The 24,136-nt window shown below is 33.5% G+C and overlaps 1 protein-coding gene across 11 annotated transcripts in view; it reads right to left on the bottom strand.

Annotated features, from left to right (window-relative positions):
* The window catches only part of LOC134687042 (trichohyalin-like), a 56,782-nt gene that overhangs the window by 15,349 nt on the left and 17,297 nt on the right, over positions 1 to 24,136 (bottom strand). For 7 of the 11 annotated variants that reach the window (XM_063546986.1, XM_063546991.1, XM_063546993.1 and 4 more), the window contains 4 exons: positions 13,509 to 13,617; positions 10,854 to 11,066; positions 8,712 to 8,822; positions 7,477 to 7,695 (listed from right to left, as the gene is read on the bottom strand). In XM_063546986.1, the coding sequence (XP_063403056.1) occupies positions 7,477 to 7,695; positions 8,712 to 8,822; positions 10,854 to 11,066; positions 13,509 to 13,617 (652 nt within the window). Of the gene's footprint in view, positions 1 to 236; positions 261 to 7,476; positions 7,696 to 8,711; positions 8,823 to 10,853; positions 11,067 to 13,508; positions 13,618 to 24,136 lie in introns of all 11 variants that reach the window. The other 4 variants (XM_063546987.1, XM_063546988.1, XM_063546992.1 and 1 more) reach the window with 4 other exon arrangements.

The raw sequence follows: 24,136 nt of genomic DNA, 5'->3' as shown, positions 1-24,136 counted from the left end.
ATAAATATTAAAACACAAAAATATTAGAGTTATCTCCCTTCAACAGTATAGCATTTGAAAATAGTTAATAATTAAATAATTTAGATTAACACACATTTAATATTGATTAGTTGCAATTAAATTAGATGTAATTGGTATTTTTAAAGCTGGAAACTCCTAATTTATAGAATTTAAAAACCTTATAAGCCTTTTTTACCATTTTTCTACTCAAGTATTAAAGAATTGTTTACACTTACCGTTAACCTGATCCAACCATCTGACTGATTGAAGTGAAAAAACATAACTTTATTAAGTTATAAAATAACATGGCTTTGAAAAGAAAGCTTAAGTCTTTTTCTATTTTGTTTTTTCCTAAAAATTTGAATGTTTCTTATTTTAGAAAAGAGTCACTGCTAGACAAAATCTGTTTGCTTTTCTATATTTTAATATTTGCTTTTTTTTAATTAGAAATCATGCACAATTTGGAATGGTTTTCTTTCTCAATAATGAGACTTTTAATATAAAATAAAGCTGCCGAGGACATGAAATTCTGTACATTATTACACTTAATTTCTGGTTCTAGAAGATTTCATTCCATCTCTGAAATACCAGTAACCTAAAAATTAATGTATTGAAATTTTTCTACTATTCAAAGAAAATCTTGTAAAATATTAAACTCATATGAACCGACAGAAAATTAAATGATATTAATTACCATGTGAACCTACAATTCAAATTTAAATCAGAAAACAGTACATATACTTCAGTACAGTTACTACAAACAAAACAGCAAAGTTTTATCACAATAAAATACTTGAAGCTCTTTTATTTGTTGGTTACCAGTTAGTGGTTTTTTCATGGTTTTTCATGGATGGCTTTATCCACAAATTCAATTGTCCAACAATATAAGAACTGTTGTCAGAACACGGAAAGATCACCATTACCATAGGTTTGGTTATATATATCAGCAAACACACTTTGATCTAAAGATGGAACTTCATGTAGAATTCTGACCATTTAATATGTAATAATCCAAGAAAATTAGGTCAAAAATAGGTTAACCTTGCCAAATCAACATGTTTACCTTCAAGTTAAAAATAAAATGGAAGTTCTGTCCTGGACCCAACAGGGGCTTCAAAAATTTACCTACCCCTCACCAAGTTTATGGGACACCAAATCATTCACACAGATAAGTCTGTCCTTTATGCTTCTATAGATAAAGTAACTTTAAACAATTATGTTTTTTTACCAAAATGGAAAGGCAAACTAATCAGAAACACTTCGACTCAAGTTTAGACAGTGAGGTGAACTTTTCACACTAAGCAAACTTTTGAACGGCAAATATTAAGCTTATCTCAATAATATAACTCCATTACCAATTAAAATTATCACACCCCAGTATAGCATTTTGTTACAAAAAGGTGAAATGAATAACTGACAAATTGATGCATCATGTACATGTGAAAAAAAGAAGAGAAAAAAACACTTAAGAATCATACCCAGATAATTACAAATATAAAACCAAGAACTTTTTTCCTACAGGATTCTATGATAAGGGGAAATAGATCAAAACTATAATGATTTTCATGGTTTTATTGTGGAGAAGGGTCAATACATGTAGGATAACAAGGGAAAATATAAAGGAAACTATAGGATAGATGTCAGAGTATTCATATATGGGTTCAAAACACAGATATGTATTAAATTGTCAATTGTTAGCTGAAACACTCGTACACACAACATCAATTTTATATGAATTTGGTTAAATATACTTACCATGAAATTACATTTATATATATAGAATATGTTTGCTTTCACAACATGTTCTCATCGCAATTACCTAGGTGATTAAAAATTACATCCATGAGATGTACTCACCTACGTCATAGTTCACCTGTGTAACATACACTAGCTTTAGTTTTAATTTTTGCGTTCAAGAGAACGCATGTTTCTCGTCGGCAAGGATTTTTAACAGTTTACTGTTGAAAATCCTTATGTTTTATAAAGACATTATTTGTTTTTGGAATATCGGTATACGATTAATTTAATGTGAATCAGAATACAGCGCTTCTGCCAAGTTTCTGATATGCACGTTTTCGTCATTTTTACAGCTTACGAGTCTGGAAATACGACGACATAGAAAATGACCTTTGTTTAGCCGCCATTTTCAAACATTAAATCGGGTCCGAGGAAAAGCAGAATTTAGCTGTCAAAATCGGACATGTTACGTGAGTGCTACGTTTTTAAAAAGATATATATTTAAACGGATGTTTATTTCTTTTTTCACGCTCAGGTGACCGAATTTTCACTGCATTAGAGCAATGCTACGAAACGGGTCGAGTGTAAAGTTTGGATAAAGTCGATTTGTTTACAATTTGCAGTCTGTACACGAGACTGTGTAAACACATCGCTATATTAAAATCAGAATAGGAATTTTGACCAGATCTGATTGTTTTTCATGTGGAAAACGTCCGTATGGGAGCATATACCACTATTGTCACTAGAACCTCAATTGGTTCAGTCGATTGCTTACAATTTGCAGTCTGTTACGTGTACGCCTGGTACACGAGACTGTGTAAACACATAACTATATTAAAATCAGAATAGGTATTTTGACCAGATCTGATTATTTTAATGTGGAAAACGTCCGTATGGGAGCGTATACCACTATTGTGACTAGAACCTCAATTTGTTCAATAAATTTCAATCAGAAAAGGGAATCTGCCCATTTCTGATTGTTTTATTTGGAAAACGTTCCATACAGGGAGCGTAGACCAACAGTGATACTGTTTTAACAGTTGATAAATACATAACAATCAGAATAGGGATTTTGCCCACAACTGATGATGTTTATTTGGTTAACCTTCCATTCAGGGAACATGAACCATATTTATTGAAAATAAAACGTGCTCAATGGATCACTATAGAATTTAAAAAATAGAATAGGGATTTTGTCCAAGTCTATTTGATTAATGTTGACATGTTTCATACAGGAAACATAGGAACTAATGTTGACATGTTTCATACAGGAAACATAGGAACTAGAACAACATGCATGATTTAGAATCTGTAAGTTTCATTCATTCTAATAAAATACAGATTTGATATCTTACATAAAATTAAATCATAACTATTTATTGATTGCACATTGATATTTATGGAGCATAGAATTGCACGTGGAAGATTGTTGCAAATAAAATAAATTAGAATCAGACTAGTGAATTTAAATCCAGGTCTATCTGACTTTTCTAGACATCCTTCCAACCAGGGAACATTATGTCTACTTTTATTATATTTTAAAACAACACAAGCATAGCTAATATTTGGTTGCACATTGTTTTTTGTGATGAACCAACAGTTTAGTCAATTAACATATTTGCTCATATTGATAATATATTGAACAAGTGTCTGGAAATAGTCAAGACAGATATTAAAGACACTAAAATAATACATTGTTATCTAGTACAATACAAATGTGATTGCAGTTCAAACTTTAAGTATACCAATACATACTTCTTTTAAATATGTCCAGTTTAAATCAGGACAGTAATTCTTAGAAGCCTGAAATATTTTTCCAGAACAGCAAATTGCTGTAAATATTAATTATTTTTTTACTGATAAATAATTCTCCAATGCTCTAACAGACATGGAGACAGTAAGAATGGAGCACTGTTCTAAATACAGTTGATCGCTTGTGACAACTCTTTTTACTAATATTAAATTTCATGGTCAGTTTACTTATGGCAAGAAGAACATGAATATTATAAGTATAAACTGCTATAACCAATTGTTTATTTTTGTCGGCAGTAAGTAAACAAAGGCTTTTATATGTTTTTATGTAAACATTAGAATGTCTATTGAATAAAGAGTTTAGGGGATGCCATGATGCATTTCACAAAGACTCATTCAAGGTAATGGCTTGTATATTGATTACATAATTCAGAGTGTACTTTGCCAATGCATATAATATAATATGTACTAATTCTGTTTTGTTTTGAGTACACAAAAAAGAGGTGATAACGTAAGACTTAAGAGACTATCTTACCCTCACTATATGGGAATCACTGTCAAATTATACATATATCTTCCAATCACGAAAGCAAAAGGAGTTTGGATGCTCTTTTAAAGATAGAAAATTATGCCTTAATTTACATCTTAAGTTTTCTAAGCAATGCCAACAGATGGGCAAATTTCTGCTATAAGGATTCATTCATTGGGTCTGTTTTATTCTTAATGTGAGATTGGTAGAACCCAACAGTTTATGCAATGGCTACACATTGTTTTTCCTAGTGTTAAATATTGATTCAGAATTCTGAAGTATAGAGGACTCAAATATGCTGATTTATAGAAACAAGATTATCATTAATTTAGATCTTGTACAAAAATTAGTAAAATATTGGTAAATAAATAAATAAGATTTAAAGCATTGTGGATGCAGGATTTATTTAAAATGCTAGACATCATCAGGTCTAGGAAATTGAAGTAGTTCTCAAGATTTGCAACTATCTATTATACAGCTCTTTATATAAACCTTTATTTAGTCAGTCTTTACGAGATGCAGTAAAAAAGAAGAGGTTTTTTTTTGGAGTAACACATGATGTACCAATATAAACATATAATATATATACTTTTCAATTGGTTCTCAAATTTTAGCACCAGTGTAGAAGCAGTTAATCTAACAGCAAAATATAGGAAAAGCAATTTATTCAAAAGACTGATTAATAGTTAGCAAATAGCTTTCAATAGTCTAAGAATAGTACATGGAAGTAAAATATAGTATGATAATTCCATGATTATATCAAATCAAATGCGAGACATTTTCTTAATATTATACCTAAATATTAAAATGTCACTGTTTATTTTTATTTTTGCTCATTATAAGCATAAAGTTACAAAAATTTAGTCTGGTCAAAGTCAAGTTGTGTATTATCTACATGCAGGAAGGTTTTCCGATTGCATGTGATTTTAATCTCGGAATTGATGGTAATTATTCACTTTTCAATTTACATATTACCAGCCAGAATAATATACATTGTAGATATATAGCATAGAGTTAGTATCTCATACAAGAATATGCTACACAAAATTGAAATGTGTTTTATTTTAAACAATTACTTTGAATTTTGATTCAATATTGTTTTGAAAGATGTGATTATTTAAATCACATTAATTTTGTTTTTGCCAAATTTGGGGACAAATGCAAATTTCTTCTGAGTGACTAAGTTAACCAAATGATATACCAAAAGCTGTTTGGTTGATATATATTGAATCATATCAGAATGTATAGGATTCAGATGAGGTGAACCAAGACAGAAATAAAATGAGCATTTTTGATAGTGAAACCATTTCTGAAATAACTAAGAACACTTAAGAATACTGCAAGTTAGTACAAGTGTTTTCCATATTGCCAAACAAGTGTTTTTCTTTAAATACAACTATAGAACTATATTTGACAAGTTGCATTTTAGTATTTCTGATAGCGAAATAATTTCTGAAATTAATATAAACAATTGTCAAGAGCAACATACAAGAGTTGTTCATTATGTCAAATTTTTGTTTCCTTAAATTTGGAACTGTACATGGCAAGATATTCTAGAAAGTTAACCGTTGTGAAATGTTAATTAGAAATATCAAAACATTTTATTTTAGACAGATTTTTCATAGCTGGAGAAAATTATCTGTTAGCATTCCTTTTGGATTTATAAGGACAACAATCATGGCTTTAATTCAGCTCAACATCCAAATATTCTGTGGAAGTAGTATATCAATGGAAACATTTATACTGAAACTTTTCCACTGATTTGTCCATTTCTGTATTTTTACACTTGAGTAGTCCAATACAAAACTAAAATATTGTTCATGGTTGAAATGGTAGACATTGTATTCAAAGGTTCTATCACTCATAGAAATTTTATCAGATTTTTAAAATTTAGTCAGTTTAGAGAATTGTCATTATACAATATGACAATAGTACAAGACTTCTCTTGATGAAAATATTTTATTCTAAATCTATAAAATATTAAAAGTAGTATATCTAGCAGAGAAGCAAATTTTCAGGGACTATAACTTTAAAAAAAAAGTTTAAAGATTAATCCAGATTTAGCATAATCATGAAACAACTTTGGTTTGAGTCTTTAATAAACTTGGATTGTATTAAGGACACCTATTTACAAAGTATATTTTAATTGATTATAATTCTTTAATTAAGTAGAAAAGAATTTATTTCGAAAGATGTGATATTGCTTAGGTTATCAAAAGACGACAGCAATCATATATTATATGTTATTATATTAATATAGAGAAAACAATGGAAAGGTAATAATGTTTCCAAATAAACTTAAGTTTCAAAGTGGAATTAATGAAATTAAGGTTGGATTAGTTCTTGTCGATTTGTACAAGCAACAAGAACAACCTATTCAGAAATAAATGCTTATTTACTGTTGCATCAATATTACAACACATTTAGCTCATAATGAAGGAGCTTTAATATAATTATTTCTATACTGACCTGCAGATTATTTATCTATCAGATATAGAAAGATGGGGTATATATATACATGTGAGTGCCATTGAGACAACTCTACATCAAGTCTATTAATTTTGCATACTTGTATTTATACAATCTGCAAAGTTTGCCATTGATATACATATAGTTATGCAGCATAGCTTCATTGTATAATAAATTCAGTAATTTCGGTTTTTACTAATATCCGTATTTTACAAAATTTAATGGAGTTACTTTAAAAAATTTCACATAATTTTTTATATGTTGAAATTGTATGTGTGTGAGAGAATTTATCCTCCACCAAATGAAATACTGCTTGTTAATCAGTAAATATTCTATATATATAAATGTAATTTCATGGTAAGTATATTTAACCAAATTCATATAAAATGGTAATTTTTGAAATCTCAAGAAGAGATTTTATATGAATTTATAGGGTTAAATATACTTACCACAATCCACCACCACCCCTGGAATAAATTCAGTTTTTTGTTCACTTAATTGAAATTATTCAATTAAACGACAAATTAAAACTAAAGCTAGTGTATGTTACACAGGTGAACTATGACGTAGGTGAGTACATCTCATGGATGTAATTTTTAATCACCTAGGTAATTGCGATGAGAACATGTTGTGAAAGCAAACATATTCTATATATATAAATGTAATTTCATGGTAAGTATATTTAACCCTATAAATTCATATAAAATCTCTTCTTGAGATTTCAAAAATTACCATTTTCACCAGCAATTATTTTAAGCAGAGTAGTGCAATGGTGTATAAAACAAAGGTTTACAGCTGACCAGAAACCTGCACCACAATGATTGTTGCCTTTACAATATATACAAAAGCATTGTACATTCAATTTGCATGAATTATATTTTACACATGTATTACATGCTATTAATAGACAGCACAGTGAGAAAACATAGTGGGGAACACACATATGACAAGTGTTACACCAAACAACACCAAGTGTGGACTGTGGTTACCTCCCTTTGGTTTTACTGCATGCTGGGAAGTCAAAGTTTTACCAGCTTTTGAGTGAGGCATCATGGGAAGTTTAGTAGGAGGAGTTTTATCATCAATATCCTTTTTTACTTCCCCCTCCTGCTCCTCCTCCTCTTCCTCCTCCTCAATGATTTCACTTTCCTGCATTATTTGAACTTGAAGAGGTTTGATAGCCTCAACAGGTACCGGTACTATCACAACTTGAAATGGTTAGAAAAATTGTATTTGGCTGAGAAGTCAAATTCAATGTTTGAAAAATACAAGGAGATATACATTATAATGGAGCAATCGAAAGACAGCTTTGGTATAGTATTGCTTTTTTGGATATTTAAATTGACACATTATTCCCAAAAACACAACAGAGCAATGTTGTACATTCAAACCTGAATTAAGCAGTCACTCTTTGGAGATATGAAAAGTGACGGCTCAAGAAAGGCGACATTTTAAAAGAAGGTTTCAAATCATTCTAATTTTGACATTGCCTGTGACCAGGATAAAGGCAAAATGTTTCAACCTGAAGAGTTATCTTTCTCGCAGCAGGTAAATAAAATTTGTTTTTTAAATTTTAGTTAGTTAAAAATATCAAAACGACTGCTGATAAAAGTTGAAAAGATAATTTCATGTAACAATAAGATGACTGCTGAAATTAGTTGATTCATGTAAAGAAAATGTTCCTAAGGGTCTAAAAGTGACTGCTAAAACAAGGTGACCATTAAGGTTGATTTTAAAGTACAAAAGTTTCACCTATTACCCCTATACATTAGATCATTCATATATATACGGTACCTTTAAATTAGGAAACGAAACAAGGACGATTATTAATTATTGTGAAAGTTACTGTTGACTGCTTTTACTTTCGAAGTAAAGTATAGGTTCTAAAATTTCACAAATAAAAAATTTAGGTATTATCAAAAAAAAAATTATAAAAAATATGCAAAATTATCTGCCCTTAACAAAAACTATTAATCCTATTATAGCAATGCCATAAATGCATTGAAAAAAATATAGATGTGACTAATTCTTGCTATATTTGAATAGTTTTTACATCCATTGGTGAGTCATAGACTGATGAAAACAAGTATGTTTAATAAGGCAACAATATAGCCCCTATATCAATAGAACTTTCAAATTATATCTTCATTTCTATTATATATCATTGGTAAAACACGACTACTAAGATAGAAATTAAAAATAGTTTTTTTAAGTTCTGTCTTACCTTGCTTTTCTTTCTTCTTCTTTGCTTCCAATTCAGCAAGTAATCTTTTGGCATTCTCTCTATCTATTTCTGATTGTGACTTCTCTAATGGCTTGGATTCTTCTTTCACTTCTAAAAAAAAATACAGCATACATTAATCCAAAGAAAAATCCAGTTTTCTAGAAATATATGTAAAAAAAAAACATTACTGAAAAAGAACAAGATATGGACAATGCCCTCCCCACTATTTCTGCTCTGCCAAAGGCAGGATTATAGAGTCACATATTTTACATCTGACAAACAGTGATGTTGGCATACAACTCGAAATAATTACACTGTCTGTGATACACAAATGGTCATTTGTTTGATTTTATACTTATGATCAGGCTTGGGCATCATTTGTGTATCAATGCTTGTTTTTCAGAAATATAAGTCTCAAAATTGAAAATTTGGTTTTTATTTTTGCTGAAATTTCCTTTTTAAACACCAACAATTTAATCAATATGAAAATTGAATAACTGAGCTAATTAAGAGGTACCAGTCTTGTATTCTTGCTTGTTAGAATTCAAAGTACAGGTCAGATTCCCACCCCCCCCCCCCCCACCCCACCCCCCCTATTATATGATGCATCAGAACACCAAGTTTGGACAACTTAAATTCTCTTTTCTAAAAGTTATGTGCAGGTCACACATCAAACATTGTTTTTACTTTCATAGGGGTCAAAGGGGATCTGATTTTAATATATAACCCCCCTCCCCCAAACCATGATACCAAATATTAGATCAACTAAATTTCAATGGTATAAAAGTAATATGCCAAACACTAAAAGAAAGAAGGGCAGGCAGATTATTGTGGGGCGGACAGACAGAGGGAAGAAAGTCAGACAAAAAGGACAAGACAAGACAATTTCTATTTACATGCACCATCTAACCTTCACATCCACCCAAAACTTGACATAATTTTGTCATCAGTTACAGGTTAAAACTGTGAGAATGCCACCCAATGAACAAAGGTTCAAAGCTTGAAACTGATGTTGTCACTAACTTTAAAGTTCTATTAATTATATCCAAGCAGGGGTTTGGATTATAGAGCATATTAAAAGCAAAAAAATTGTTTCTATTTGGCCCTGAATGTTCTGGGGGAAAATGTGATTAAAATTCCATATAGAACAGACTGACAGGAATATAAAAAGAGTTTGCCCCATTAGGATTCTAAAAATGTCTTTTGTACAGATGTGACAACTTTCTTGATATTTTTTTTTAGTAAAATGGATGAAGATATTTAATTTTTCTAAATTTTGAAATTCTGTGTAAAGTATCATAAGGGCATGAAGTAGATTATTTTTGTTTAGCTTAATACCTCACTTATATAATACATTACCAACTGATTACACTTTTATCTAAAAATTGATAACTTATATAAACATGATTTGTAAAACATTATACTTTAATAACTTTAACTCCCTTTACAAAATTTAAAAAAAAAGATTATTTACATATTTTTACACATAAATATGAGGATTTGAAATATTCAGTAAAACAATGAAGGGTAGCTTCATACAGAACTTGGATGGTTTCTGCCATTTCAATAATAAATGATCATCAATTTGCTAAAAAAAGGAGACAAATATTTAAATATTCTAAATGAAACATTATATCAACCATCATTGGACCATGTATATAAAGACCTCAAAATCCTAAAATAGTGGAGACAACATTCCTCTTGGGAATTTCACGAGACAAACGCATTCTCCTTCCCCAGAGGTATAGTGGTCTTCGCCTTTTGTTCCAATCAGCAAAAATAGGATATGATTAAATCTTTGATGTAAAATTTGATGAAAAGTAAAAACAGATAGATGTGTTACTTACACAAACTACAATATCCCCTCATCATCTTTTGTTTAAGGGAGAAAGTAACATTTTCTCTACTTTTGGGAATCAACTCAACAAATATTGGATTGGCTTGACTTTACTTAGGAGAATCTGCATAGTGTTTCAAATCGTCTTCAGTCATTCTTTCTTTAATTTGGTAAGTCAAAATAAAATCACAGATTGTACAGATAATTAAAGAAAAATACACAGTAATTGTCACATTGGCAATACCACCTCATCTCATTACTTTTGTGTACAGTTTCTTTTATATTCTAACATATATAAACAGTACCTTTAGAACTTAGATCCCCATCTGTTTCTGAACTACTGGATCCTTTAACATCTGTTTCTACTGGAGTTATCTCCTCTTCTTTCTTCACGTCCTCCATGTTGGCTTCATCATCCCATTGTTTATTGAAATCTTGATCTTCTTTAACTGCTGAATCTCTTGGAGATCTGGGGGATACTTTTGTTGACCGGGGCATTTGAAATCTCACCTTTTGTCCTAAGAAAATTTTGAAATAGATTTGTCAAAAGTTATAATAATGAATAATAAAGCTGAACAAAAGAAATATTAATATAATAACTTGGTTTAAATAGGTTTACAAATTCATGATTTTTTACTCCATAAACTTGCATTATTCATGAGAATGTCAGAAATGATTAAATCATACAGGTATAGGGGAGATAATTCTAACTAATAAAATAAACCATTATATTTTTATGGTAGAGAGTGCGCCCTTACCAAAAAGTGCTAACATGTTGCACATAAGTTGCACATAAGATGCTCACGTTAGAAACTAACATGATTGCACACAAGTTTTTTAACTTGCAAATTAGATGAGCATTTTGTGAGCAAAAAAAATGCACATATGAAACTAACCTAATCTGCATGTTAAAAACCTAACGTGCAACTGCTCATATGAGCTTTTGTTTCACATGTGCATTTTATTAGATTGCTCATATGAGAAGTTGCTCACATGTTGCACACGTGAATATTATAGTTGACCAAAACAAAATGGCTGCTTTAAAAAGGAATATTTTTCAAATTTAAATGAAAATCTTAAATAATTCAGTTGAAAATAAAATAACTGATACATCATGTTAAAAGAGTTATTCTTTAATTATTGTCAGTTAATTATGATTTTCATATCATTTGGTGTTTTTTTTTATTTAAACAATAATCATGATCATGACTAACAACTTGGCTATTATGTGTAAAATCATACAAGTGTTCGGTAAACAGGAAGTTGTCAAGTGATCAATCTGAAAATGCATCACACAGTAAAGCTGACTTAGATAAACCCTGAAACCAAATTTCAGAAATCCTTGTATTGTAGTTCCTGAGAAAAATGCGACGAAAAATATTCATGGGACGGACGTACTGACTGATTGAAGGACAGACAGAGGTAAAACAGTATACCCCCCTTTTTTAAAGCGGGGGTATAAAAACATAACATTACATTATAAAACAAATAGAGGGACTTGCAAGTTTAGTACACAATGAATGTCTTTGATTAATAAGTACTGTATTTCAAAAAGTTTAAAAAGAAAAAATCTTTATACATGTAGTACTTATTTTGAAGCAATCTGCATATATATTCCCATAAAGGACTTAAAATTGTAATTTATTTCAAAATCTGACACAAAAACAAATGATAACTTACAAATAATTAACCACAGCCACACTGGTTTTATCAGATTTCAACAATGCCATTTCTTCAAATAGCACACTATAGGACTTAACATTTTCCATATCCATCTACCTCCATTTATTGCAAGCTTTTCATGAATTTGAATTTACAGGAAGTACATGACTGGGCATGTCATTTTGAAAAAGCTCATATGAGCAATGATGTAGGTTAGTTTTGAATGGTTAGAAGAATGGAAAAACTTTTCATAGTACAAAACTAACATAAAACTAAGATGGATGATAAAAGCTCACCTGAGGTTTGAATTGTACATGTGAGCATTATGTTAGATTTTTGTGGGCACATATGAACTACCAAACTGCACATATGAGCAACCTGATTTGCATACAATTCTTACTTGCATCTCATGTGCTTCACATGTAAAACTTATGTGTTTTTGTTAGCAATTTCTGTACGGGTGTGTCTTACTAGTTTGACATTTCAGATTTTTCTAACTGACCAATTATTTACCAAACCTTTAAATATTCAAAACTAATTGTAACAGTAAAGTGAGTAATAACAATTGAAACTGCAAGATACTGCTCACTGATGATACCCCCACTGCAAGTGGATAATATTAATAGTGTAAAAATATGCAAGTGTTCGGTAAACAGAAAGTTGTTGAGTGATGAATCTGAAAATGCATCACACGGTATAGCTGACTTATATAAATCCTGAAACCAAATTTCAGAAATCCTTGTATTGTAGTTCCTGAGAAAAATGTGACGAACATTTTCAACTTGGCTATCATGTGTAAAATCATACAAGTGTTCGGTAAACAGGAAGTTGTCAAGTGATCAATCTAAAAACGCATCACACGGTATAGCTGACTTAGATAAACCCTACAACCAAATTTCAGAAATCCTTGTATTGTAGTTCCTGAGAAAAATGCAACGAAAAATATACATGGGACAGACGGACGGACAGAGGGACGGACTGACTGACAGACAGAGGTAAAACAGTATACCCCCCCTTTTTTAAAAAGGGGTTATAATTACAGTGTGTGACTAGGCTAGTGTATGAAAGAAAAAAACATTGCCACCACTTTCTATTCTTTTGCTTGTCGACAAAAATCAAAAGGTGAAGCTAGTCATGTATCATTTTCAATATTCAGATACAGCTCAAAATTATGCTAAATGAATACAAACTTTCATAACAAACTAAAATCACTCAATCTATGTGGATAGTTGTCTCATTGGCAATCATACCACATCTTCTTTTTTATATACTTCACTTTTAACAAAATATAACCTTACTCCGTTCATTAATAGATGAATGCAGCGGTGAGGAATGTGCCTTTCTTTGACGTCTCTGTTCTAACTGTTCTTGGGCCTTTTTGCGTAGAGCTTCTTTTTTCCTCAAAGCCTGAAAAAACGTTCAAAGATTTTATTTAACATTAGCCATTTATACACTTAAATTGCAAATTTAAAAAATTGGATTTCATACAGTACTTTAAATCTATAAAAATTCTATAATTTAATTTTTTTTTTTAATTTTACAGACTTTAAACAAATTTGAAATAAACAAATTGTACATTCTCAGAACTGCTTTATCAGATTAAGCATTCTTTTCAAATTTACTTTAATTTTAAAGTATAAATGTGTTACTTGTATTTTTATAAGCTGCAGTTTTAAGACAAAAGGTTTTACTTTTTCAATGAAAGCATTCTTTCATTTATAACATAAATATAATATTATGATTTTCTACAAAAAAACAAACATTTTTATCAGCTTAATCTTTCATAAAATAAGTTATACATTAAACTAGAGGCTCTAAAGAGCCTGTGTCGCTCACCTTGGTATATGTGAATTAAACAAAGGGAGCAGACAGTTCATGACAAAATTGTGTTTAGGTGATTGTGATGTGTTTGTACATCTTACTTTACTGAACATTCTTGCTGCTTACAATTATCTCTATCTATAATGAACTTGTCCGTGTAGTTTCAGTGGAAAATGTTAGTAAAAGTTTACCAATTTCATGAAAATTGTTAAAAATTGATTATAAAGGACAATAACTTCTTAGGGGGTCAATTGACCATTTTGGTCATTTTGACTTATTTTTTAGTCTTAAATTGCTGTACATTATTGCTGTTTACAGTTTATCTCTATCTATAATAATATTCAAGATAATAACCCAAAACAGCAAAATTTCCTTAAAATTACCAATTTAGGGGCAGCACCCTAACAACGAGTTGTCCCATTCATCTTAAAATTTCAGGGCAGATAGATCTTGACCAGATAAACAATTTTACCCTTTGTCAGATTTGCTCTAAATGCTTTGGTTTTTGAGTAATAACCAAAACTGCATTTAACCTCCATGTTCTATTTTTAGCCGTGGCAGCCATCTTGGTTGGTTGGCGGGGTCAAAAAACACAATTTTAAAACTAGATACATCAATGATAATTGTAGCCAGGTTTGGATTAATTTGGCCCGGTAGTTTCAGAGGAGAAGATTTTTGTAAAAGATCATGCATATTTACGAAAAATGGTTAAAAATTGACTATAAAGGGCAATAACTCCTAAAGGGGTCAACTGACCATTTTGATCATGTTGACTTATTTGTATATCTTTAACTTTGCTGAACATTATTGCTGTTTACAGTTTATCTCCATCTATAATAATATTCAAGATAATAACCAAAAACATTAAAATTTCCTTAAAATTACCAATTTAGGAGCAGCAACCCAATAATGGGTTGTCTGATTCATCTGAAAATTTCAGGGCAGATAGATCTTGACCTGATAATCAATTTTACTCATGTCAGATTTGCTCTAAATGCTTTGGTTTTTGAGTTATAAGCCAAAAACTGCATTTTACCCCTATGTTCTATTTTTAGCCATGACGGCCATCTTAGATGGTTGGCAGGGTAATAAAACACAAACTTTAAACTAGATACATCAATAATGATTGAGGCCAAGTTTGGATTAATTTGGCCCGGTAGTTTCAGAGGAGAAGGTTTTTGTAAAAGATCATGGGTATTTACGAAAAATGGTTAAAAATTGACTATAAAGGGCAATAACTCCTAAAGGGGTCAACTGACCATCCCAACAATGGGTTGTCTGATTCATCTGAAAATTTCAGGGCAGATAGTTTTGGACCTGATAAACAATTTTACCCCATGTCAGATTTGCTCTAAATGCTTTGGTTTTTGAGTTATAAGCCGAAAACTGCATTTTACCCCTATGTTCTATTTTTAGGCATGACGGCCATCTTGGATGGTTGGACTGGTAATTTAACACAAACTTTAAACTAGATACATCAATGATGATTGTGGCCAAGTTTGGTTAAATTTGGCCCAGTAGTTTCAGAGGAGAAGATTTTTGTAAAAGTTAACGAGGACGGACGCAGGACGACGGCGATGACGGACGCCAAGTGATGGGAAAAGCTCACTTGGCCTTTTAGGCCAGGTGAGCTAAAAAAGAAACATATGGTAGAACTTGTCAGATTCTCTTATCAAGGAAGAATAAATCACTTTATCAAACTTTGTCAAAATGAAAATTCTACTTAATCCAAATACAAATACATTGTATGCATGAGAAATTAACAGTGGCTTTACTACAAAAACTCTAAAATTAAGAACTTCATCATTAGTCAAATTTGCATTTCTCCTGTGTATTAATTCCCATTTACATAAAAATGATCAATTCTGAAAAAAAAGAAGATTGCAGGGCAGTTATATATTTCTTTCGGTATGAAACAAACCTTATTTCGTTATCAAAATCCTTCAAATTTCTTAAAGATAAAATCAATAAATTAAGATTCTCCATCCCAACTTAAACATGAGCTCAAGATTTAAAATATTAATCATCATAAAGGAATGGAACTAAAAATTCCAAGTACACATGTATCAAGAGTTCCAAGTGGTAAAATTGAATGAGATTATCTTCAGGAAATTTCAGAGACACCGTCATAGTTCACAACAAGGATTTTTCAACAACCTTGACTTCCCATGAGGGTCTTGCATGGTTTGCTATCTTGAATTGGTTGACAATTAATAAATATCTCTGATGACAATTAACTAATCATTTACTAATATACTGTGTATTCATTTCAGGTATCAGTCATCCTTATTATTAAAGCTATAAACCTAGGAAGATGTTGACTCTCATTTATGACTGATACTCAACTAACAGCTTAACCACAGTGAATTTACAATGCCAGTTCTACAGTGCCCTATTGACGGCTGTAATTGGAAATCTCAGGACCTGGATGAAGCATTTGCTGCTGCTCTAACCACTGCTCTACAGATTCATGACAGAACCGTCCACCCACCTCTGGCTCAACCGTCAACGCACAAGTTAAAATTAGACCCACCGTCTATAGCCACAGGATGTGATCCAGATCAATGGTCTGCATTCACCAGACAGTGGAAGATGTATAAAACAGGGATGGCGATCACAGACAATGTCTTGCCTACAGCCCTTTTCTACTGCTGTGACACTAATCTGCGTACAGATATTATGCGTGACCTTCAAGGTGATGTTGCTAGTATGCTAGAGACAGATCTTTTAAAGGCAATCAAAAGGCTGGCTGTCAAAGAAGAAAGCACACTAGTCCAACGCATAAAATTGAACAGGATGACTCAATCACCTGGTTCAAATATCAGAACTTTTTTGGCCAGTCTCAGAGGCCAAGCATCATTGTGCCAGTATAAAGCAACGTGTAAAGAATTAGGTTGCAACCATATATTTGACTATAGTGATGAGATTATAAAAGACAATTTAGTAAGAGGTATTGCAGACCCAGAAATTATGTCTGACCTGCTAGGTGACTCCAAGACAGATAGAACATTAGAAGAGACTGTGTCATTTATTGCTCAGAAAGAGCAGGGTAAAGTCACAAGAAGTGCAGTAGGAGATTCAGCTAGTGCTATGAGTGCCACATGTAATACTCAGAAGCGACCGCAAGCAGCTGTAGCCAAATGTTGGGCTTGTGGTGGTCCTGCTCATGGACAGAGGAATGATCGCAAGGCCAGGTCTAGATTCTGTGAAGCTTGGACATTCACATGTTCTAAATGTACAGTCAAAGGTCATTACACCAAATCTTGCAGCAAGTGCACTACCTGTGGCGTATGGGGCCACCGTGATGCATCTTCTAGAATCTGCACTCAAGGTAAGGGCCACAGGAACGTGTCCAATCAAGGGAAATCAACTAAAGATCAAGAACAAGAACAAGTTGGTTATATCTATGAGCAGCTGTGCACTACATCTGAACAGACGAACCAAGTATCATGTCTTGAACATCACATATTTGATGGACACTGGGTGGCTAGACCCTCAAAACCCCACCCAATGCTCCTGGTGAACATGACACCCCTACCTGAGGACCATTCATCGTTTGGACATCCCATTCAAGACACTTCTCAGCTTAAGACAATCACTATGTCCATGGTGGCTGATACAGGATGCCAGAGTTCAATCATACCTTTACAATCTGCAAACAGTCTTGGCATAACAGAAAAGGATCTCCTTCCAGTAAAACTTGTGATGCGTGGAGCTATAAAGGAAGACCTCGGTGTAATTGGAGCAGTCGCAGTAAGTGTTACTACAAAAGACACTACTAGCAGTGCCATGTCAACACGTTTATTGTGTTATGTCTCTGATACCATGGAAAGAGCTTTCATTTGCAGAGAAGCACTCATATCTCTGGGAATTATTCACACCAACTTTCCTAATGTATCAACAGTCACATCTCCAAACATTGCTGCATCTATGGAAAGCTCTGAAGATGTAACCTGCTCTTGTCCTAGACGTCGACCTTCACCACCACCTATTCCCACATCTTTACCACCCGGTCTGAAGGCCACAGAGGAACATGTAGAGTCACTAAAAGAGTGGCTTCTTGATTACTATGGTGCTACAACATTTAATGTATGTGAACATCAACCTCTACCACTTATGAATTGTGAGCCTCTTCAACTCCATGTTGATCCTAATGCCACACCCGTAGCTGTCCACAAACCAGCACTTGTTCCTATCCATTGGCAGGATAAAGTTTATGCTGATCTTGAGAGGGATGTTCGCATTGGTGTACTGGAACAAGTAAGTCAAAACACACCTACAACTTGGTGCTCAAGAATGGTTGTAACCAGCAAGTCGGATGGCACTCCAAGGCGGACAGTAGACCTACAACCACAAAATCGACATTCTGTTCGGCAAACACATCATGTCCCAAGTCCTTTTCATCTAGCTGACCGTGTCCCTCAAGGTATGAAAAAAACAGTGACAGACGCTTGGAATGGGTACCACTCAGTGCCTATTCGTGAAGAAGATCGCCATTTCACAACATTCATCACACCATGGGGGCGCTACAGGTACAAGGTTGCTCCACAGGGATTTATGGCCAGCGGTGACGCTTACAATCAACGATTTGATGCTATAATATCAAACTTCAACGACAAGGTAAAATGTGTGGATGACACATGTATGTGGGCAAACTCCATTGAAGCAGCATTTTTTCAGGCATGTGAATGGTTCGACCTGTGTGCTCGTAACGGCATTACATTAAACCCAAAGAAGTTTCAATTTGCTCAAGACACTGTCAATTTTGCAGGACTTACAATCACCCCAACAAACATACGACCAAGTACTAAGTTCCTAGATGCAATTAGCAACTTCCCAACACCAACTGACATTACTGGTGCAAGAGCTTGGTTTGGGCTCATAAACCAAGGAGCATATGCGTTTGCAATGGCAAGACAAATGAAACCTTTTCGTGCTCTATTGAAACCATCCACCACATTCTGCTGGACAAATGAATTAGACGAAGTATTTCACAAGTCAAAAGAGATCATTATCCAGGAGATGAAGGAAGGTGTTCGTCTTTTTGACCCTGCTCGTATGACATGCCTAGCTACCGACTGGTCTGTTGACGGAATTGGATTCTTTTTGATGCAGAAGTACTGTCAGTGCTCAAGTAAAACCCCTACCTGCTGTAATGACGGTTGGAAACTATGTCTAGTTGGCAGCAGATTCACACATCCAGCAGAAAGTAGATATGCTCCTATTGAAGGTGAGGCCTTGGCTGTTGTGTATGCACTTCACCAAACACGCTACTATGTTCTTGGCTGCAAAGACCTTCTTGTTGCAACTGACCACAAGCCACTACTACAGATTCTGAACGATCGATCACTCACAGACATCGACAACAGGCGACTTCTCAACCTCAAAGAGAAAACTTTAGGGTACAGATTTACAATTCTTCATGTACCAGGCAGAAAGAACCTTGGGCCAGATGCAGCGTCACGGTATCCTGTTGGACCACCAGATCGTCTGAACTTACCTGGTGAAGCACCTGAACTTGATTCCCTAGTTAACATGACTGCTCATTATCATTCAGATACACTTACCAGTCTATGTCTACATACAGAGGATAATGATACAGCTAATGACGCCTCCACAGTCGCTGCTGCCACTTGTGCCTTGAATGCTGTTATCACAGTTGTTACTTGGAACATGGTTCGTGAGGCCACTGCATCAGACCCTACATTTGTAAATCTAATCAGGCAGCTGGAAGCAGGGTTCCCAGAAGACCACAAGGAGCTACCAACAGACTTGCGTCCTTACCATCGCTTTGCATCCAGTTTATGCACCGTGGATGGTGTAGTTCTTATGGGCCAACGAATTGTTATACCTCCAGCTCTTCGCAAACCAGTACTCAATGCTTTACATGCAGCCCACCAAGGAGTCAGCGCTATGCGTGCGAGGGCCATGGACTCTGTATATTGGCCTGAGATCACAGTAGATATTGCCCAGGTGAGAGACCAATGTGTTCACTGCCATCAGATGGCTAAGTCAAACCCTATGCAGCCACCATCTGATATTACACCTCCAGATTATCCATTCCAGATGATTTGCAGTGACTACTTCACATATAACAGTAATGACTATGTAGTTATTGTTGACAGGTATTCAAACTGGCCAATGGTATACAAGTCTGAATCAGGTGCCGAAGGACTTGTCAAGAGACTTCGTGAGACGTTCGTGACATTTGGAATCCCAGAAGAATTGACGTCTGATGGAGGTCCACAGTTCACAGCAGGGAAGACTCAAGAGTTTTTAAAGGCCTGGGGAGTTCGTCATAGACTTTCATCAGTTGCAAACCCACACGCTAACTGCAGGGCTGAGATAGCGGTAAAAACAGTAAAACGCATGCTGGTGGACAACATTACTGCTGTTGGATCTCTGGATGTTGACAAATTCCAGAGAGCCTTACTAATGTACAGAAATTCTATTGACCCAGAGACAAAAGCATCACCAGCATTGATTCTGTTTGGACGACCCATTCGTGATGCCATTCCCATACTCATGGGTAGATATTCTCCACATGAAACATGGACTGAGTTAATGTCTCACCGAGAGATGGCTCTTGCCAAACGTCATTCAAGGGAACATGAACGGTGGAATGAACACACTCATCACCTGCCAACACTACAGGTTGGAGATCATGTATACATACAGAACTTGGTAGGCAACCATCCCAGAAGATGGGAACGTACAGGAACAGTTGTTGAAGTACGCCAATACCACCAGTATGTTATACGTGTAGATGGCACAGGCCGAGTAACTATCCGCAACCGCCAACACCTTCGAAAGTTCACTCCTTTTCAAACCAACCAAACACATGGTACTTTGATGGCACCTACTGCAGTTCTACATCCAGAAGTGATCTTGAGCTCTCCATCTACACCCAAGACAACACAGCCACAAGTACCCAAGATTCGAGTGTCTTTATCACCAACAAGAATCTTAAGTCAACCAGCTGCATTGAATGAGACACCAATTATAGTCCCCACTCAAAAACAGGGTACACAGACTCAGACAATTCAACAGCCTTCACAAATAGATTTGGACCAGTCATTCCACCAGACCCCTGAACCAGATGTACCTTCAATGTCTAGAGTACCACGTGCTCTATCCCGTCTTCATCCACATAATAAAGCTGGAGAAAAGGAACTATTGACACCACGAAGACCGAGCCGCCGCAACACAACAGAACATAACATTGATGAATCAGGAACTGATTAATGAGATATGCAAAGACATTTATAAGTGAATCTAGAGACTTTGCGTTTAAAATTGTGAAAGGACACCATACACTTAAAATTGTGAAAGGACACTTAGTATATGTTTCAAATTGTGAAAGGACACCATACGTTTAAAATTGTGAAAGGACACCATACATTTATAATTGTGAAAGGACACCATATGTTTAAAATTGTGAAAGGACACCATACGTTTAATCTTGTTCGCTTCCGGATGACTTTAACAGAACATTCCTGAAGATCTATTTTCTAATAGACTTGACTTGGTTTAAGTTTTTTTTTTCGTATACAAAAAACTTGTCCCCCGGGGAGGAGATAACTAATCATTTACTAATATACTGTGTATTCATTTCAGGTATCAGTCATCCTTATTATTAAAGCTATAAACCTAGGAAGATGTTGACTCTCATTTAACAATCATTTCACTACTAATTGATTGTGTCATCACCAAATGAGAATCAATTTCTTAATTTGTACAATGAGCAACAAGTGGAGCAGGAAATGTTTACTCTTTTGGAGCTTCTACGATCACTAAGAGCTTCAGATGTGGTTTCAAGTTGCCACAGTCTTCAGTTTTCTATGTATTGTTTTGACGACAAGTTTGTCTTATATTGCTCACTTATTTTGTCCATGGTGTTGTAAGTTTTACTTTGACTTATTAGTTTAGAATATCCACTTAGCATCTTCTTTTCCATTTTTAAAAGAAATTGCATCAATAAGCTTATGATGTATCATAAATACTTATTGAGTAATTTTTGGATCAAATGTCACACACAATTCTTGATCCAACAACATATTCCAAAGATGCATATTTAAGGTTCATTAATTTTGTTATCAGAAAATTATCATTTGTTCCTGAAATTAAAAACCATGATCTACAAACAGGCCATAGTTGTGTAGAAAATGACAATATAAACTATATCTAGTCACTACTAATATTTTGGCTAATCACTAGTTAGTTTTGCTAATCACTAATAATTTTTAATAATCACTAATTTATGTTGCTAATCACTAATTTTTTTGCTTATCACTAAATAATTTTGCCTAGACTCTAGCTACAATAGTGCAAGTGGTATGTCTATAAAGCAATAACATTTCTAAGCAATTAATATCAACTAGTATACTACAATAAAATTGTTCAACATTTTTTTTATCAACAAAAGGATAAAAGTTTGAATAATCTAAAAAAAAGAAGTCCCTAATATCTGTAAAGTGTGTGACAATGCAACATCTACCTAAAATCAAAAACATGCAATCAATAAACTTAAAAAAATCCAGTGAAATAACCACTCTGTAAACAGAACATAAATCTTTATGTAACTGACCTATCAGAACACCAGACTTGTGCATGTCATCAGATTATGATTGTAAAATTCCAATTTTTAGATACCAACAAAAAAGGTCAGATCTATCAAAAATGCAAGGTCAAAGTCATATGGGTGACATCTTTTATGCTTTGATGGGAAACAAGTACAACATATAACTGAATAGCTGTTGGAGTCAGATAATTAGAAATCAGCCCAATATTTATGGTGCCGTGACCAAGATTCTAACATTTGTTTGTCATAAGCAGGTCACCTATTGCTTGTACCATTACTTTTGTTTTCTAATCATTGCATCAAGCAAACAAAACACCTGATTTTGAATAGTTATCACCAATGATTCTATCTATCTCTAATCTGTATTTTTGAAATAAGAATCTGTGAATTCATTATATTATACTATTTACTCCATTTTGATTTGCACAAGTTTCAGGTTAAAAAAAGATCTCTTGCCTTTATCTATTTTCATAAGAACAGACATTTGATTTGGTTTGAACTAATGATAATTTTGGTTGGTTTAGACAATTTTTTTTACTAAAACCCCCAAATATGGACATTTAAAGATAAAAAGTCATGTCAAATATGATAGGATGTAAGATTAAAACTAGAGGCTCTCAAGAGCCTGTGTCGCTCACCTGTTACTGTATTTACTGATGTCAATCATCTTGGTTGGTAGGTGGGGTCATTTGACACTTTTTTTTAAATAGATACCATAGTAATGATTGTGGCCAAGTTTGGTTAAATTTGGCCCATAGTTTTAGATAAGAAGATTTTAGTACAAGTTACAAAAATGACGAAAAGTTGTTCAATATTGACTATAAAGGGCAATAACTCCTTAAGGGGTCCTCTTACAATTTTGATCATGTTGACTTATTGGTAGATCTTACTTTGCTGAACATTATTGCAGTTTACAGTTTATCTCTATCTATAATAGTATACAAGATAATAACCAAAAACTGCAAAATTTCCTTAAAATTATCAATTTTAGGGCAGCAACCCAACAACAAATTGTCCGATTCATCTGAAAATTTGTGAAGGAATAGATCTTATTCTAATGGACATAAAAATCTTGAGAGATTTTCCCTAAATGTCTTAGTTTCAAAGATATAAATCAAAAACTGCATTTTACCACTATGTTCTAATTTTAGCCATGTCAGCCATTTTGTTTGGAAGGCGTGGTCATTGGACACATTTTTTAAAATATATACCACAATGATAATTGTGGCCAAGTTTGGTTAAATTTGGCCATGTAGTTTCAGAGAAGAAGATTTTTGTACAAGTTACAAAAAATGACGAAAAGTTGTTAAAAATTTACTATAAAGGGCAATAACTCCTTAAGGGAATGACTGACAATTTTGACCAAGCTGACTTATTTGTAGGTCTTAATATGCTGAACATTATTGCTGTTTACAGTTTATCTCTATCTATAATAGAATTCAAGAAAATAACCAAAAACTGCAAAATTTCCTTAAAATAACCAATTCAGGGGCAGCAACCCAACAACAGGTTGTCCGATTCGGC

This window comes from Mytilus trossulus, chromosome 10 (assembly GCF_036588685.1).
Source record: "Mytilus trossulus isolate FHL-02 chromosome 10, PNRI_Mtr1.1.1.hap1, whole genome shotgun sequence".
In the NCBI taxonomy this organism is placed as follows: domain Eukaryota; kingdom Metazoa; phylum Mollusca; class Bivalvia; order Mytilida; family Mytilidae; genus Mytilus; species Mytilus trossulus.
The sequence above is the reverse complement of the archived record's forward strand: the minus strand, read 5'-3'. Positions and strand labels throughout refer to the sequence as shown.